General features: G+C 35.2%; 1 protein-coding gene across 15 annotated transcripts in view; it reads right to left on the bottom strand.

The window, feature by feature from the left end:
* The window catches only part of LOC117331777, a 184,221-nt gene that overhangs the window by 32,419 nt on the left and 130,901 nt on the right, over positions 1–20,901 (bottom strand). For 13 of the 15 annotated variants that reach the window (XM_033890658.1, XM_033890682.1, XM_033890691.1 and 10 more), the window contains 4 exons: positions 20,208–20,255; positions 16,075–16,189; positions 14,370–14,447; positions 9,215–9,264 (listed from right to left, as the gene is read on the bottom strand). In XM_033890658.1, the coding sequence (XP_033746549.1) occupies positions 9,215–9,264; positions 14,370–14,447; positions 16,075–16,189; positions 20,208–20,255 (291 nt within the window). The remainder of the gene's footprint in view (positions 1–9,214; positions 9,265–14,369; positions 14,448–16,074; positions 16,190–20,207; positions 20,256–20,901) is intronic. The other 2 variants (XM_033890699.1, XM_033890714.1) reach the window with 2 other exon arrangements.

Below are 20,901 nucleotides of genomic sequence, written 5' to 3'. Positions count from 1 at the left end.
TGTGTGGTATTCTGTTACTGGTATAACATGTACACACAAAACTGTGTGGTATTCTGTTACTGGTATAACACACAAAACTGTGTGGTATTCTGTTACTGGTATAGTACACAAAACTGTGTGGTATTCTGTTACTGGTATAACATGTACACACAAAACTGTGTGGTATTCTGTTACTGGTATAACACACAAAACTGCATGTGTATGAATTCATCATGCTATTAATTCCCCCCCACTAGCTTCCTTGTGTACCTGTAATACCACATTGAGAGGAAGTGTAATACATTAGTATGTATTTTAACACAGGGTTACTTTTCACACCATCAAACAATAATTGAGTGTGAAAAAATATTAAGTTTTTTGATGCATTATGATGAATTGCATAATTCCGGCCAAGGACACACCCTACCCTAATATCAATTCAGCAGATGTCAATGACACACCTATGCTATATTGCATTCCATTAAATGGATACCACAGAGATGTAATTATTGAGGGGAAAATTATAGCAAGAAGATTGTAGGTGTCACTTGGAATGATGTTTGGTCAGACATGGCTATTATCAACACCATCACTGTCAGAACATCATTAGTCCTAACTCTTGTAATGCGTTCAGTATTAAAAATATTTTCCCACTTATAGATTAGCTTCTCCACGATTGTTTCCATGGTAACCAACCACTGATGTCATTATCATTGGTTGTTGCACCAGGAGACAAGTTTTATCGATATAGGAGACCCAATATAAGAGACCTGATATAGGAGACATAAAGTGTTATTGGCTGAAATTGTAAATAATACCAAAGCATTAAGAGAGCTGGAATTTTTGTACAAGACAAATATTTTGAAATAAAATTTAATGGCTTAAACTTTGAGAAACAGAATCATATACCTGTAGTAACATAAACTGAATTAAATGTCTGGCTAATGAGAAACATGATCCTTTTTTACAATCTACTAAGGTGTTTTCTTCCAATTAAATAAGACGTAGTAACATCATAATGTTAACTGAGGCTAATTTTATCACTGATTATCCATAAGGGTCCAGTAAACCATCGGAAAGAGGTGACATCAGGTTTAGGACTTCAGGGACCAGCAAGACACAAATACATGTGAAATCATTTTCTAGAGCAAATCTCAATCTATATATGTAATATTTACAGTCTTCTTGGTCTGCTCCAGGATTTCAGTGTACATGCCAGAGACTATATACATATACGGAGGCTGGTTCTCTGCGGTTCTCTGCGGTTCTCTGCGAGTGATACATCATGATGTTGAGAAATAGACCCACCCATCTGAGGTCAAGTGCCGATACATGTTACATCACACACAAACATCTAAGTGGGCTATTAAACAACACTAGTAACATCAAATTTACACATATTACCTGCAAGTTTTAAATGACGCTTTTTTTAATGAAATGTATTTTACTTCAAAATACAGCAATTTTCACATAACTTTGTTATTAAAGGAACATTGGTTCATCCAAAAATTTACTATAAAATACATTTTCCTTTTACATCTCAATTTTATCTAAAAGCAAAATATAATGCAGAAATTACACTGCACGAAAGTGTATTTAAATTTTCCCTTTAACAATAAGCCCAGGGGCCTAGAATTTGACTAAAATAAGGGATGGGCTTATTGTATACGGAAAATTAATTTGCTAGCCTTAGACTTATCTTTATCAGAGCTTATTGCCAGATACAGCAGAACACTTTTTATATATTTTTACCTGGTATTCAGGAAGTCAAGGTAGAGAAATTGTATATGTTAATCAAATTCACATGCTCTGATTATGTGAAAAGGAATAATTTGGTGTCAAAAAACAGGAAAGACTTGGAGTTCTTTCAAATCGGAACAGGTCAGAGCTGGGCCCAGTGTTTGTGTGAGTTGGACAAGCAGACGGGGAATACTTGAATTGCTAATATTATGTATACGGTGGATGACTGCGTTAAACACAGGTTCATCTTTCAGAGATGCACTTCACTGATACACACATCAACAATTACAGCTTCCATCAAACATAAACACTCTTTCTCTATAAATACATTTCTTATTACAGAGCAAGTCTACCTACGGATTCGTCTGTATCAGAACTCAGTGTAGTATATATCTTGTTTTCCTCCATAGCCTATTTTTCTCTGGGACTGGTTTTTAGATGGTGGTACATATTATATAATGTGAAGTTATCAAAGCCAGGGTGTTATCTCTAGCTACAGAGATTATATGTATATGGGACAATTTGAAAGAAACCAGCTGACATATGACAGCGATAGTATATAATATACTGAGAGCATGTAATATGTTACAGGCATTCTCTGTACAGTCGGTTGTTATGGAAACCAATCACATGATCTATTATTAATGGTTGAAATTGAAAACAAGCAATAGCAATCATATTTGCTGTCTGTCGAAACACAATATTTGTTCAATTGTATCTCGTCTGTCGAAATACAATATTTGTTCATTTGTATCCTTAACACAATTATCTGTATATTATCATATTAATAATCACTGAGGCTCGTTTACGTGTTGTTTATCGGTATAGAGGCTATATAATAACGATATGCCTCAACAATCACCTGCTCCTACAACGAGATGCATTGACAGGTATGTTTTTACCTATAATTATCACACCTGTGTAGCAATCAGTCTGTCTGATTAACTTTGACAGTGATTAGTAGTCACAACACCTCAGAACACCTGACTCATATAAATATATGTGATAAGGAACGTCCTTTGTCCAGACGATCATCAGGGGCCGTCCTTTGTCCAGACGATCATCAGCGCCTTCCTTTGTCCATTTTATATCACTATATTGTATCATTATCAAAGGCATATAATTCTATGTTACTCGTTTTACTGCCACAGAGACAGGCTGTTGCTTGATCAAGAGAACTAAAGTCGATAAATGTAACTGCTGCGGTTTTAATCTAATCACTGTAGGATATGATGGTAACTTTTTATCAATTCTACATCTGAGTACACTTGAAATAATTTGACCAATGTTTTGAGGTGGAAAAAATAAATATATAATGGAAAATACTAAAATGAGCAGCATTTTAGAAAGACTGCATGAAATGGTAACAGGAAGTAATTCAAACTTGTACAAGGATGCTTTGTAACGTCATTTTATCTTATTCTACAATTCTGTGAAAACAGTCAAGTTTAAAACAGAATGTCATAGAAAAAATGATGATGTATTTCCTGTTTTCACATTTGTTATAAAAAGATGTTTAGATTCCCCAACATGACACTTTGAATGAAATCATATCTAAATCAATATTTGTGTGCCAGATAACTTTTTTTCTATTATTTTATAAGAGAAGTCTATTCTGATTTGCCATTGATAATTCTATTAAAACGATACTTAATCCCACTCTTCAGTGTCAAAGGAATTTCAGCTTAGGTAGAGCACCTAAGAGTTTTAACTATTGGAATAGGAGTATATTGACTGCATGCTGAGTCTGAGCTCTCGCTTTCTACATCTGTTGGTACAGCTATGGTATTGATTATTACAAATTAAGTCAGAACTGTTTACAACATCAGCTTGTATGTATGCACTTCTATCTACAAACATGATCAACTACATTATACATAGGGAAATCATTTTCTATTAAGTGCTTTGCTTGGCAAGGTAAATGCTGACCGGAGATAAACGGTTCCGGGACCATGATGATAAATGATGATAAATTGCCATGTGACATTGGTCCGGTAAAGGGAGGGGACATTCCCGCCCTTTTTGGTAACGGGGATAGTGAGAGATGGACTGTCCAGAGTTGTTCTGACAATGGATGGCTTTTTCTCTCCTCCATAATAGAACAGCTAGTCCAATTAAGAGGTTTAATTTGTTAAACTTGATGGATGTCACTGGACATCAAACAATGCTACAAGACAGTATACCTTGGTCTCAGGTAATAAGAAAGGATCTTGGTCAAAAAGGATTGTGTAAACATGGACTGTGTACGTGTACACCTGTATAAGGCCGGAAATCTCTCTTAATATACAAAACCACCAAACCGCAAAACTCCACCACAATGTAAACCAGGCAACCACTCACAACAAACTACATCTCCAAAAACCAAAATCAGATTAATTAATATCTAGTTGTGTGTATGTTACATATTGTAAATGGTTCTGGCCCACATATGGTTTGAAGACACCAACTGGTGTCAGACATATCATAAGATTCGTGCACGTCATTATGCCAAAATACCACAATGCCACAATCATTGCCACACCTGGCATATCATGCCCTCCCCCGGGGAAGGAGGAAAATGTTCTATAAATAGATAACGAAGGGTAACCAATAAACATATCTTACCTGTACAACTTCTGAAGCATCTGCTGCATGCTGGGTAGTTATATTAGCACGGATGCTTTTTATATCCCAACCACATTCAGCATCTTACATCCATCACAGCCTCATCAATAATTCCACACAACTGTTCTGCAACATTACATCCAGCGTGGTGGTGTCAATGGCAGAGATGGCAACACACTCACGGCCTGGGCCGTTCAGTGAAGCAGGTCGCCAGTGTGGTGGTCCAACTGTCCCACTGCTATCTATTACACTTGTCGATTTCTTGAGACTTTCTCCTGATCACTATATACACCTGACACACACATCCAAAACACACTAGATCTCACAACTCGGTGGAAATGAATTAAAAATTAACTCCAATGTATCAAAGCCACAGAGAAGCAATATATGGATGACCACTCGGGCATAACGACTACATGTAAACTGGTCGCTGGAGCAGAACACAGCCTGCCGCACTGTCACTCAAACGATCTTAATAAGTCAAGGGCAGGAAACTCTCTAAAGCCTGCACAGCTACGTAACTAGTGATGACTTTGAGAGTGGACAATGTCCATCTGTTATATACTGACCAGTTGACCAGTGGTGATTAGCTGGTATTATATCGGTCATGTCCCCGTGGTGCTATGTCCTCATTGACTAGGACCAACACAAAACCTTCGTTAACACTGGACCCTAACAGTGACTGGGTTATATGATGCCTGCCCCTTTGTCATTATGCATACAGATTATTTAAATAGGCTTCTCTTCACAAGGTGCCCTTGACTCCTCTGGCTATATTGTTTGCTAAAGGACATGTCCAGTTTGCTCAGGGCCAGATAAGGGGATCTCTGGCAGTGCATAATTGATAATAAGGGTATCAGAAGATTAGAGCTTTATTTGAACAGGCAAAACATCCCCTTCCTTAATACACTACACACAGTTCTGCAGCAGCTAACACAGCATGCTTCTACATAAACCCTGCCTTTACACAACAACTATATAGAGTAAATGAATTTACTTCCCCAACTTTTAAAATATGCTGATACATTCTGCATTAAAACAGTATAATATATATCAGCTACTCATTTTTTGTTATTGTTGAGTTGAAATTTAAGATTTAAAAAAATGATAATCATCCAAGCTTACAATGCTTACAACATAACAACATTCCTCAGTCTCTCACTATTTCAGTTTCCCTCAACATCTCAATGTCATGATGTCCCCTTCTTGACCTTCAAGTCTAAAAGATCATACCCATTTTGAATTTCACTCTAGCTATTGTAGCTGTATGTTGCTTTGCCGATCCTATCAGTGAATGAGAGTTGAGCTGGTATTGACTCGATACCATCCAGTAACGCCCCTTTTTTATGTCCTACTTCTATAGTAAGGTCCAATTTAGTTTTCTGAATAAAGAATTTAATGTCTTCAAAAGGAAATTTTCATTGATCATTTATGGAATTTATTGAAAAAGAGGAAAAAAATCCAAACTTGCAGAAACACTAGTGTTATATTGACCTATCTATTGAACTGAGATCTTTAATAAAATAGCCATTTCAAATTTCAATACAGAACAATTTGAACTTGTTTGCTCAGCTATAAATAAGCTGGAAGATACATGTGTCAGAAAATGGTTTTTCTTTTACAACCATAGATCCATAACAAAGCGGTAGTTTGTGACTGTTGAATTTCCCTGTCCCCTGCAGCTGAGCGGGTAGGCAGATACCCTGTGTTTACAGGCGAGTACCGCTCAAGAGGATGTCTCAATCACGCTCTGGTGTAACAAAGATATCGCCTTTCAATACCGAAACCTAATTGAACTGGCGGAAAAGTTTATTAGAAAAACGCTGGTATCTTTATTCCAACACAGCTCAACAGAGAACAACAAAAGAACACAGATATTTCAAACAAATTTGTCTATGCTAATATTTCTGAGTTTTAAATGGGTGACGTTAACACAAATTCTCCTATATAAAACACAGTTACCTACACCGTGTAAATAGCTTAGGGCTGTATGTAAATAGGTATATCAACACTCGGGCGAATGTGTAGATTTGACGATTATTGTTCCATTTAAATTGTGGAAACATAAAAACAAGTCACTCACAGGACATGATGGACAAAACGAGCTTGTCCTGATCATTTCATGTCTAAGCAATGAAAGTGATGATTTCTGGCGGTAATGTCTCTTCAAATTGCACTAAATCTTTAACCCATGCCCCTTTAAATGTCCATAAATCAGAGATGTGGTACAAGGTAAGTATAGGGTGGTATATGTAGGTATGAAAGGGCCTCGCACAATATCCCCTCCATTGACATGAAAACTTACTTAACTTGTCAAATAGATAACAGGGTTCATCAGTAATGCATATGCACCTCATTCAAGGTCTGTAATTGTCTATTGATATGATCACATATGTACACCTAAATTATTTACAAGTAGATTGTAGACTTCACCAAATATTTGTCAACTTTGAAATAAACTGCTGATTTCCAGCAATTACAAAACAAGCTATAGACTATGATCACAGGGGTTTTCATGTTAGGGGGTGGGGTGTGGTGGTGGTGGTGGTGGGGGGGGGGGGGGGGGGGGGATGGGTGGATGCCTCACCCATGTTCAATCAGGGAATCAAACTCTGGTCATCTTGGCTTATATGCACCTCGATCATTACATGTTTGTAACTCTTTGCACACATGTTCTACTGACATTAATCAATATTAATTGGTACCTTAAACAAGAACCTGCAGCACTTGTTTCAGGCAGCAGCCTTACAGAATATCACTGGTACCTAATCCACACAGTACTGTATTCACACAGTGAAAGTTATATGTTTTCAAATTTCAAACAAAATGAATCCACTCACTGCAAACCTAAGAGGCATGAAAATCTACAAAGAGTTAGTTGTAGAATTACAGTGTAGCCAAGTAGCCATGATTTAGCACTCTAGACACAAACCCTATATTTGTCAAAATGTCCTTATCCAGAAATGACCAATTTTTTTAAATTAGTTTGAGGCCTAAAAGTCCAGTTTACTTTCCCAAGTACATCAATGGATGAATTTACAGATAACACATACAAACAAGTCTAGCATTTGTAAAATTCAAAGATCAGAGCTTAGAGCTGACAACAGCCTGGGTGTCACTTGTGGTATTTATAAATATCTTTTGTTGTAATCAACACCACTTTGTAATACAACACCACATCACGGTACAATCTATACAGCTATCAAATTGTTTTCCTGATAAACCATAAACAAACAATCATACCCTGTATTTGTAAACATCAACACACATGTACTAATACAGTAAACATCAACACACATGTACTATTAATCATCAATCCTTTTTAAACCCCCCCCCCCCCCCCCCCCCCCCCCTTCCCTTCCGAATACCCTTATACTTATACATCATATCTGGCAAAATATCATACTGCACTAAGTTGTTCAATTTTTAATATGCATAAAAATGTCAATATATTGAAAAAAAAAAACCAACAACCTAGGAGTCGACTACAGTTCTACAATCTATCAATGTTGTTACTCAGGAATAAGGAAAACAAAAGGGAAATAACTAGTCAGGGGAAGTAACTCTAGCTATATGTGTCAGAAAACCTCCTTTATAGTTATGTCCAAATATCATTGAATTGGAACTCTTTTTCCTTTACAATAATACTGTCAACCTCGATACTAACAAAGGCACACTGAACACCTGCAGTCCAATGTCGATATTTCAGTAAAGTATAAAATATCCTGTTATAAATCTTAAATCTTCTTCATATTTTTTCTGATTTACTCTGATCTGCCATACAAATCCATTTTTAATGTTGTTACTTTTAGTTTCCCCTGAAATCTATATAACCCCCATGATGTCTGCCCATTAGAAGTGTTTATGACTCCGATACACTTAATTGTCTAGGGTCCCTGACATTTTATTACTGCATAGTTGTAGAAGCTGTTTTATTTACAGTAGATTTAAAATCATAAAATCGGCTTCAACAGATTGACTTTCCTGTACGATAATCTCTCAACCATTCTGGGTATCGATTTACAAGCCATTGTAATGATTCCATCAGTTTTTGTGACTTGGGAGGAGTATTTCTGTACCACAGGTTTTGAAAAGACTCAAAATTATGCATATAGAGAGACAAAAAATATATATTAGTGTCATATACAGGATAGAACTAGAACTCAACCTGTCATGAAAACACAATGGCAGGAAGAAGGAGAGGACAAATCATGAAAGATATAAACGCCCAGACGGAAACTGGTGCTCGTAAAAAGGGAGCATTGTCTTAACCATGTCAATTTTATTATTGTCTCATTGTCTTGTGATTAATTAATGTAATGTGTAAGTTTACAGAAGCTTGTGTGTGATGCTTCAGTGGCTAGCATGGTATGTACGAGGTTACTTCACCAGACAAGTGACCAGGCTGTTTATACACTAAGGGATCAAAATGTAGGGGGATGACAACCAAACTGAGAATTACATTTCGCAATGCATAATCTTAGGATTGATTTAGGAATCGATAAAAGTACAAAATGAAATCCACATAGACAAATCTGATCACAGTCAGCCCTGGTGATCAGTACTGTACAGAGTAGGCCAGCAAAGCAGCAAGTTAAATTTGATATCAGTTTCTGGTTCAGTTTGATCCAACATGTTTTGGTGAATACAATGTAGTAAAATCGTAAGATATAGCTATACTGTGTAGGGTTAAAACTTCATTTCTCAACAGATCCTTCCAGTTACTGATTTGTCAACTTGAAATTCCAGAAAAATCCTTCTGCGGTGTTGAGACAAATCCAACTTAATGTTACGCAATATCAGCCTGGAATCTGAAGCTTTTAGGCGAGTGTACAGTATGGAGGGGTAAAACATATAAGCAGACAGATAAGATTATAAGTAATGTACTTACTATAGACTTATCTCCCCTGGCTTGTCTATAGGTGGGTTGTGGATATTACTCTGAAACACACAAAAACACACGATAAGTACGAACATGTCTCTATAAAAATGCATCAGCACTTTCCCAGATAGCTGCTCTACATCTATATAACGGGATCAGCCATAAACTCCGTCAATGATTAGAAGTCTTTCATAATATGTACTAGTATACACTGAAATCCGTTTCTTCATGCTGGTTCACAAGATCTGTTGTTGTGCATCAACTGCTGTCTAACAGTTAAAAACCTGTCTAATCTAACACCTGAATAATCTGACTATTTATCTATTTTAATAAACTCTAATATTGTGTACATATTCTGAAGAAAACTATCTTGTAAGATCTTCAATGACTTACAACTGAACCTTTCAAATTCAATCTCTACCTCATCTCTAAATAAAACAAAAAACAAAAAACTGCAATATATTCATATTCTGAAGAAAAGATACATGTGTGATCAAGTTTGACCTTCAAATGCTTACAGTTGAAACCAGTCTACTCTGACTCTGTATAAGACATTATGATGCCATATGACCTGTGTATTCCAACAACCTGTCTAATCTGACCAACCTACATAATGTATATTGTGGTATCCCACATGGTTACACATTAGACAGGTTTTCCTGTACACCATGTCACCTTCACCACAAGTCTGGTAACAATCTCAGAGTTGATTGATGATTATTTTAAGTACACCTACATCAAATCAATAACTGTTCCTGGATCGATTAAAACAAAACGAATGTCTTAATGTCAGCAAATACTGTCTACTCCCAAACTCCCGGAGGACGAGACATGAGGAGGCGATACGGAATGACCACAGACACATAACAAGATAATTCAAACTGTCAGGTTACGGAACCATCATAGACACATACCAACATACCTGACATTGTCAGGTGTTACGGACATGCTTCAAGTAGAGATTTTATTTATTGATGACAACTGATATTTGAAACTGATGTACTCCTAAAATTAAGTTTTTATGCAAAACATTTTTTTTAAATGTCTATATAAACCTTATTTCTTTTAATTTTCAATCAACCATTATCAAAAATACACATTGACCTTCTAGTTCTTAGATTGATTTTTTTTAAACTTTCATACTTGTTGAATTATTCTGTTTTCCCTGAAAACTCATGCATATTGTACATATTTATATAATCAACAGTCAACCATAAATCTGTAAAAATTGAACATTAACATTGAACCTTGGGTAACCAATACCAGGTATCTCCAGACAAACATGCATTCCTTGGGCAAACAAATTCCTACAAAAATCCACCAAATGAAATCACAACAGAAAATGTGCATGCAATCTAAATATCATTTCAAACTAAAAAATATATATCCTGTTCTGAAAGGAAATTCATGAAAAATGAAATATATTTTTGTCAATACGAACACATGTCATATTAATGAAAGCTGAAATAGATTGATATCATATAATAATGAGAATGTAATTTTGGTATTTATCCTGTAATGAGCCCAGCAGGCCGATATATCAACTGTGACTCTATGTGGAGATTGGACTTATAACTGGATAACGAAATTGCCATTTTCTAGTATCTTCTTCTCGCTGCAATAGACGGCGTATTATCAGACATGGGCTTATTACAAGACATGGGCTTATTACCAGACATGGGCTTATTATCAGGCATGGGCTTATTACCAGGCATGGCCTTATTACCAGGAATGGGCTTATTACCAGGCATGGGCTTATTACCAGGCATGGGTTTATTACCAGGCATGGGCTTATTATAGGATAAATATGTTATGCTTAAATATCCCAATTAATTATATGTGAATCATCTTCAGCTTTTTGTTTGATTTTACATCAGAAAAGAAAGTGGTAACAGCACCCATAACAAACAAAACCAGATTTAATTAAAGCAAAAACATTCCAGTTTTATTACCATCCCGAGTAATGCCTTCAAACTGAAAAGCTTTGTTACTAAGTAGCAATACAACCAACTGACTAAAATTACACATGCTTTGCTCTGATGTAGCACTCTCTACAGAAACACGCCCATCACTACAGCGCAGCTCTCACAAAGAGCATCCATCAACGTAGCGAAAGGCTACAGCATCAAACCGCATCAAGCTCGCATCAAAACTCTTGTATAGCATCACTAAACCAAAGCAAGAAAGTCAGCAAAATATGGCTGTAAATGCTGTCCTAATCTACGACTGTTCTAACACAGCCTGGTGGGTAACTGGTTGTAGCATATATATATGTGTGTGTATCTTGTATTGATGACTGCATTGATAACAAATTAACAATAAAACAAAATAATCTAAAGCATTGTGGTGTTGAAATTCCAAATGATCTATATAACATGTATGCCTGTTAAAGATTGTGTAGTACCTACTAACAAACATCTTATTTACATATGCATATATTCATATTTATTACAATCAAAAGGCGTTTCTGTTGTTCATTTTGTTAGTTTTCTACAAATGATTTTTTTATTAAATACACTTTTCACTTTGAGAAACAAAAATAAAACATCCCTGCAGGAGTAAAACCAAGGGCCAAATATGGTTACAACACTGCTACCACATTTTGAGGTGTACAAGGCCATCCTGTTGTTTGAGTATAAGGTATATAAACAAGTCTATCCTGTTGTTTGAGTATAAGGTATATAAACAAGTCTATACAGTTGTTTGAGTATAAGGTATACAACAAGGGTATCCCGTTGTTTGAGTATAAGGTATATAAACAAGTCTATCCTATTGTTTGGGTATAATGTATACAACAAGTCTATCCTGTTGTTTGACTTTAAGGTATACAACAAGGCTATACTGTTGTTTGGGTATAATGTATACAACAAGGCTATACTGTTGTTTGGGTATAATGTATACAACAAGTCTATCTTGTTGTTTGGGTATAAGGTGTACAACAAGTCTATCCTGTCATTTGGGTATAAGGTGTACAACAAGTCTATCCTGTTGTTTGGGCATAAGGTGTACAACAAGTCTATCCTGTTGTTTGGGTATAATGTATACAACAAGTATATCCTGTTGTTTGGGTATAATGTATAGAACAAGTCTATCCTGTTGTTTGGGTATAATGTATACAACAAGGCTATACTGTTGTTTGAGTATAAGGTGTACATGGCCATCCTGTTGTTTGAGTATAAGGTGTACAAGGCCATCATGTTGTTTGAGTATAAGGTGTACAAGGCCATCATGTTGTTTGAGTATAAGGTGTACAAGGCCATCATGTTGTTTGAGTATAAGGTGTACAAGGCTATCCTGTTGTTTGAGTAGAAGGTGTACAAGGCTATCCTGTTGTTTGAGTTTAAGGTGTACAAGGCTATCCTGTTGTTTGAGTATAAGGTGTACAGGGCCATCCTGTTGTTTGGGTATAAGGTATACAAGGCCATCCTGTTGTTTGAGTATAAGGTGTACAAGGCCATCCTGTTGTTTGGGTATAAGGTGTACAAGGCTATCCTGTTGTTTGGGTATAAGGTGTACAAGGCCATCATGTTGTTTGGGTATAAGGTGTACAAGTCTATCCTGTTGTTTGGGTATAAGGTGTACAACAAGTCTATCCTGTTGTTTGGGTATAAGGTGTACAAGTCTATCCTGTTGTTTGGGTATAAGGTGTACAACAAGTCTATCCTGTTGTTTGAGTATAAGGTGTACAAGGCTATCCTGTTGTTTGGGTATAAGGTGTACAAGGCCATCCTGTTGTTTGAGTATAAGGTGTACAAGGCCATCCTGTTGTGGTGGGTTTTGTGTATAAGCACTAACAAGCTACTCCTTCTGATATAAGTTAAATTTTATCTCATATTGATCTGCCTCTATGTCATTTTCATATTGTAGCTGTGATTCACAACAAATCGTTTCTTTTCTTATTAACTGTTATCATTTGTTGAGAAAAAGGGAAAACCAGAAATTTTAAACAACACAATGAACAGAAACAGTACATATAAGGTGTTTGAGCAAAATAATGGAATAAATAAAATTGTGAAAAAAAAACAAAACCAAACCAGACAAAGGAATCTATTTAGAGGTGGAGAACATCAAAATTTAACAAAATCTTAAAACAGCTTCATATAAATTAATATTACATTGTGAAAAATGTTAATCAACAAAATTTATCAGTTTGCATTATCCAGGTGTTCTCTTCTAAATATGGCCACCATGATCTGGAGGCTGACTTACCTGTACCAGACATGTCGAGTAAGAAAAGCTGTGACCATCCTCATAAATGGGTCTAAGTTTATTACCTTAGGTTCATATCATATAAAAGCTGAAGTAATCAAGTCTATCAGAGATGTCTGTCAGACACAGATGTATTCTGGGATCAATATAAGGCTATGACAGAACCTATTGATATATTCTATAAAACACATCTCTGTGTACCTAAGACTCCCTCTGTGTATGGTTTATATTCTATAAACAATCTATCAAGTTGTCTGCTTTTCTAACTTATGAATTGTGTTGTTTGTTGAAAAATTTGGAAGAAACATATCAATGCATAAAAGATTGATTTTGAGCAAGTTTCATTCAAAATGAAATGAGATATCAAAATGGTATCTCTAGAGATATTGCGATGATCTTTTAACTTGCTGAACCAATCCTAATCCCCGGGCCATTATACATACAATGAGTAGTACCGTAAGTTTGAGTATACTTTTCAAAAATTGACCAGTGGCAAAATTAACTACGCACTATATGCAGAAACAAGCTTTTTTTTGAGTAAGATGCATGGATGTCATCAATGTTATTTGAGATTTGTTATCATAATATTTGAATATATGAATAGATTTTCTTTGGTTTAACTGACCCAACAAAAATTCCACCAATCAGAATTGCTGACACATACAAACAGAAATATAGTGCAATACTGAGGGAAATACAAGAATATGAATAGATTAAAAAAGAAAGAAATTAAAAACCACGGAATTATTCCTATGTGAGTGCATGTACAGAAGACAAAATTATTATGTGCCGATATTAGGTGTTAGGGTCGTGGACGCTGTCATTAGCTGCTGACCAAAGGGTACACAGGGATGTGTGGACGACAGATTAAAGTTACTGTAAACAGGACCAGCATCAGTTACAAAGCCGCAGAGACTACTGGTAGTACGTGTACACAACAAGACAATACATCTACCTTAGCTTTCACTGCCTTTCTAGGCCTTTTGTCCAGAGCGGCTGAGTTGACAGAATATGACCTGAGACGTCCTGAAACCTGTCCATGCAGTAAAACAACGGATGATCAGCTACATACATAAAAAAAAAACTAAATACACACACGTAAAAAACAGGATGCAAAATTCACAACCAGGCGAGGTAAAATCTGGTTAAACTCAGGTAAGGCAAAATCTCGTTAAACTCGTCAGATGAGAAATACACCTCCCACTATATATTGTAATGAACTAATCACATTGATGTTCATGCAGCCATGTCAGCGTCCTATCTCGTTTGTTGCTTCACATCCGTTGGGTACCCCAAGCGGCCATCTTGAGTCCTGTGATGTGCCCTATGACTATACCTGAGGACACATGCTGATATAACACAACAGCTACCTGTATCTGCTGTACCCACACATGTGCCTGGCAATATCATTAAATTTACAGTTTACCTACTTGACTACAATCTTGAGTATTAGGCCTTGAGTGGACGCCTCCACGCAGAAAACAAGCTTGTCATCAATGCCACTGGCTACCCCTCAAGTACCCCATACAAAATTAACACACACAGTCGCAGCAGGATCAATAGACAGGTATATTGATTAGTCTGTAGCCAGGTGTGTGTACGTACCTGGCTGTATCTTGTTATCATACCTGGTCGGATACACACAGCTTATCATTACTAGATAGTTAACAGATATAGACCCCTGGGGACTCCCCTTTTTCTATTTCCCCCCAGTCCTCTCAGTCCTTACAACAATGACCCCTAACCCGACCCATCTATTGTGTCCACCCCACCTGAAGTTAAATTCACAAACAGCTGCTGTTTTAGTCCATCTCTGGGGAGGTTGATTTTTTATCGTATCATGGAGGAAATCGGTACTTAAGAAAACGTGTATGTCTGTTATAGATAAGACAGTCCTTGTAGACTTTAACCAATAGGCATGATCTACACCAATAAATCAACTGCTTACAATCTGGATTTCATACGGATAAATCAATTCCACATCATGGTATCCCGCCTGTCTTTACCGGATCTATGGCCAGGTACGCGTAACATTAATCAGCATAAAGGTGTTGTTTTGCCATGGTTAGCCGCTATGGAAGCCTGGCTAATGACAACCAAGCTTTCACAGGTATGATAACGACCGTTAAGGGACATTACAATCAAGATGTACATATTTAATAAAAATTATGAAAAAAATATTGCCAATATATTCAATGTGTGTTTAATGGCAACATTCATCGAATATCCACAACTTTGATCACTGCATAATGTAGTTCTACGCAATCAAGCAGTACTGAAATGGTGTGTCAAGATAGAAAGCTGATTTAAATAGGGATACTTTGTGAGAACGTTTTAAAAAGTTATGCTGTAAAGGTTTTGCTTTATTCCTCGTCTTCATACATCCTGATAGTTTTTACGATCAATTGAAAATTATTACCACATAAAACTGGATGGATCAGTGCTATAGTCATGCTCAAGTGCTGTGTTCTCCATGCCTGTGCATGCACAGATATTGACAGAGCAAACATGCACAGTGTGTCCCTACCCCTATCAGATCTGCATGTCAACAGAATTCAAATATTCTTTCAAATATCCATGACACTCGTACTTAATATGAAATTTACTTAATTTTCACAGTATTTTCACTTTACACTATGCAAGTATATATAAATTCTCACCGTTTTTGATTCTTGAAATGCTATGGATGAAAAGCCAGGTTCGTAGTCGACAATACTTCTAGGTTGATTACGGTAAACTTCTATTTTAGATCGCACACTAGGTGGAGACCATTCACTGCAAAGGAAAAAAAAACTCAATCAAAATATTACATTACATAAACAGCTGTTACAGTGGGGGGTCAATGTTGTTGAATCAGTTTTTCGGTAAAGTGTACAATGTAGTGTTTGTCATTGTGGACTGGTCACAGATGTGTGCGATTTGATTAGGTAAAGTGTCAACAACTCTGTCTCACTCGGAACAGATGACACAGTAACACAACAGGTGTTAACATGTATTAAATACATTAAGATATTCTCCTCATTATTACCATATCATACCACCCCTACTTTCACTTATAATAGAAACATATACCTTCTGTAAACTTGCCTCCTCGGTCAATATCAGCTGTGTTCAAGGTAAATCTTATCAAGCAGTTTTATTATAAAATTTGAATTTGAATTATTTTGAAATGGTCATTTCCTGCTATATAATATAATAGAAATACACTTTTTATCTGATGTCACTTAAATTTCAATTCAGTAACTAATTAAATGCGACTTTATTGTAGCTATACTTTACACACAAATCCTCACTGTAGCCACAGTAGACTTTGTTTCCTTGTATGGATCCATGGATCGAGTCATTGATAGATTGGTAAATTTTAATCAATCGGATCTCTTTTGAAGACAGATACTTTAACAATGATGTTTATAAGTACATCAAACATGTCTAAAACTACAAATGGTGTATATCAAATATTAAAATTTTACAATAAATCTTTTTGTTAGTCTGTGTTTATTTTATACACTGCTGCTCTAGACAGTAAATATAAACATGTATGCTGTGAATATTACAGCAAGAGTTGAAGGGCAATAACTCCAGTTGACTTGTGTCTGATATCTCGATCAACAGACATGTTTCATTGAGGTTCAGCCTACCAGCTGGTTACACTATTTACTTATCAAGAATTCATATTTCCTAGATTGAATCAGAATACATCATTGCAACTCTGCATTTCATATTCAAAGGGTTGAACATAATGTATACCTGTGTGAAAATAATGTTCCCTGGGTTGAACATAATATGTACCTATGTGAACATACTATTCCCTGGGTTAAACACCTGTGAGATCTTTACCGTTCCTGCTTGAATAATTAACCTATTTAAATTTACATTTCATATCAGCTCTTAGTAATTATCAAATCTAAACAGGTAAATGACCAAAGGTACCTTTATAGAACCAATATATGAGAATGTAGCACGACAGCATGTAATATTTATACACGAAACACACAAATGTATATAGGTAAATTCCCCTGTGGACTAATTAATATTACATGTCATTCAGCCTGTGTGAGGCTGTATTACAATGTACATACATTGATAATGATGGTTTTCTGGGTAATAGAATATAATTCATCTCCAGTTTTTTGACAGTAAAGCAACTTTTTTTCTGAAGCAAACCTTATTTATATATATATAGATGACCATTGAAGCAACACTTACTGTTGTAAGGAACAGTAAGATTCTGGATAAGAAACGTCTGGTTTATAGAGTTTTCCAAACTACACAAGGTTTATATCTACTCAGTTTACATACTGTATAATTACTGGAATTAATATAAGCTGTTAATGTGTCTTGGTGATTAATGATATATTTACTGATTAACACATGCACCTAGTCGTAGATGTTACTCTACACACACATCTACTTATTTATAAAATAACCCCAGGGGAACCAGTTAATACAGATTCACAATCAATTAATCTATAAATGCTTTTAAGGAAATTAACTGAATATAACTTCCTATTAAAGTTTTACTCAAAGTACAGGATGGGCTTATATAGCAGGCAATGGAATAGAATATTTCTTATTTTTTACCGATTCTCTGGCATTGGTTTATTGACAGATGAATACATTATTTGGTAACTTCCGATTAACAACACATAGTTTTGATACTTCTCACTAACTTCTATAACACTCATTTACCAATATCAGTTTAAAATAATTTTGTTTTCATTTTGAACATTTATTTTCGTACATACATGTACTATTATGCTGATCAAATATTGGTGTTTAGAAATACATGTTGTACAGGTTTGGAATAAATTGTAGAAGATAGCTCATACATGATAAGGAGTTTCAACTTCCTTCGACAAACCACTATGTATACCTAAGGGAGACATTTTATACAATGACTTTCCTTCCCACCTAACATATTTATTTGGCTTTCATCTTCAATTAAAAATATCTTAATTTTTGTATGAATATAGCAACATTTTCAATTCATATAGTAAAAAGTTGTATTTACTTACAAAACAGACATAACCGTCTCAGGTTTTGTTTACTGTGAGCAATTTTATCAAATGTTATCAGACTTGTTTCAACATTAAAGGTCAAAGGGTATCGCTTATGTCCCTAAACCTTATCAACAACATCCCAGGACCTCGACATTTCACTTACACGGAAGGGTATCTCTTAGGTCCCTAAACCTTATCAACATCATCCCAGGACATTACACTTACACAGAAGATTTCATTTCCTAACTTGGATGTAAAACATCTGTTGTATAATGGAAAGGTCCAAACAAGAACTTCAGCAAGAGGCTAAACTGGCCTGTATTGCTCACTTGCTGCTAATGCTAATTGATCTAGATGATTTATGTGGATGGTAAGCTGAATACATCTTCATTTCAATATCAGAATATGCTAATTTCATTCATTTGGAAAAAAACAGGAGTCCTTCATCCCAGGATTATACATCAAGTCACAACTGACCTTGTAACCTTGAAAGTAGGTCAAGGTTATTAAGTTCAACAAATTTGGAAAAAGTTGTTTAAAAATTTGAACACATTCTACCAGCCTTCAGAAAAAAAAGTCAGGTCCCTGTAGAAATTAAACCAATTATAATATAATTTAGCTCCTGCTGAACACTTAATTACATTGACACCAATACAGAAAATTGGGCATTTAAGTGATTTTCATAATTTCTCAGGCCTTGTATAACAATTTATTACACATCCTGACACTCTTTCATGAAATTGGACATAACAGTCAGATTTCCTCAGTTCTCTGCCCATGCACAAACATTCATTATAATGACATGTACACCTTTCTGGAAAATGGACATAAAATCTAATTCTCATTGAATGCCCCAGACATGCCTTAACAGTTTGTGTTGATAAAATATCCTTGGGGAACTGTTAAGTTTGGTCTCAGTACAGTGAGTAAATTAATTAGGTCGACTATCTACCATCTCCTTGTTTACTAATTAAACTAGCATAGATAACATAGACAATTTTGTAAATTTCCACTGAATAACAGATGAACCTCAAACCCTCTGGGAATATATAATAGTCACAGTTTTTCCTTTATCTAGGACCAGTCCAATATAGGAAACAGTGGGAGTAAGGTTGGAAAATATGTCATAACAATTTTTTTGAAATTCATGGCATCTTAGATTTTTGATTAAGGTAGAAAGTTCCATTTCTTCTTTTATTACATTGTCATTACATTTAAGAGTAATCTTTCAATTAATTATGTCATTTTTTTTACATTAAAACAACAATAATTTAAAAAGTCTATCTTTTTTGTTAAATAATTTTTAGTGACATTATTGAACAGAAGACACAAAGTTTGCAAAACCCTTGAATTAATTTCTTTTGTTTAGATAACTGCTTGATGTTGTAATATGACAAACAACTCTTAATCCTATAAATTATACAAATTGGAAAAAAAAAAACATGCTCAAACTCTCTACCTTAATACAAATGAAAAAATTTCAGTCATAACAAAAATAATTTTAACAATGAAAACAGAGTATGGTAAAGTAGAAGAACTACGTAATGCCATGCTGTTAGAGAACGGGGTCTAGTCACCATGACTTAAATGACAGATAAAACTCTGTATTATTATGTATATGTAAACAATTAATCCTGGATAATACATGTATAGGTAAAATCTTATTGTACGTAAGAAAATAAACAATCGCATACAAAATATCTGATTAAAAAACAAGGAAAACAGGAAGAAAGAAAGGATGAATACAACTTCAACAAAAATGAACCAACCAGAGATGATGGAATATGACCTACTCAAGATATTTGAAGAATTCTTGCAAATCCTCAGGGATTTCGTAATCTCTGTAAACAAAACATCGTAATAAGGCACAGACAAAGTCAGCCAATGATCGCTAAGAGGAACAGAACATTCTCCAAGATTCAAGAAATGATGTAAATACAAACATATTTAGCTATAAGCTTTTGATGGCAATGTCAAAGCCATTTATCATAAAATGTGATTTCTAACATTAATTTATCATGTTTCATGCAAAATTTTCAATGCTTACTTATAAAAAGGAAAATATAATTGTAGCACCATCATATGTTCTTGAAATATTCCTATATAACTAATAAGACAGATGGTCCATGATAAGTCTATCAAATCAAATCAAATTACTCTTTGGTAAAAATGGCATAGAATTCATTTCCTTTTCTAAAAAAATCAGCTGTTGATTTCTTTAAATTAACACAGAAAAGCCAAGCATCATCTATAACTGGATATGCAGTCAACTGTATCATGCTATGACAACATCGACATGCTTAAAATGACTATCAAAAACACTTATATATACTGACATTTGACCTTTAATCAATCATTCAAACATCTTTACAAATCCAACGTCCAAAAGTGCATTTTGAAGAAAAAAATTGCATGTGGAATAACCACCAGAAAGTCCATTTAAGAACAGAAGTTTTCATGCAGTCAACAAGTATGTTAGGTCATTCT

This window comes from Pecten maximus, chromosome 1 (genome assembly GCF_902652985.1).
Source record: "Pecten maximus chromosome 1, xPecMax1.1, whole genome shotgun sequence".
Classification (NCBI taxonomy): domain Eukaryota; kingdom Metazoa; phylum Mollusca; class Bivalvia; order Pectinida; family Pectinidae; genus Pecten; species Pecten maximus.
This window is presented reverse-complemented; position numbering and strand designations above follow the sequence as displayed.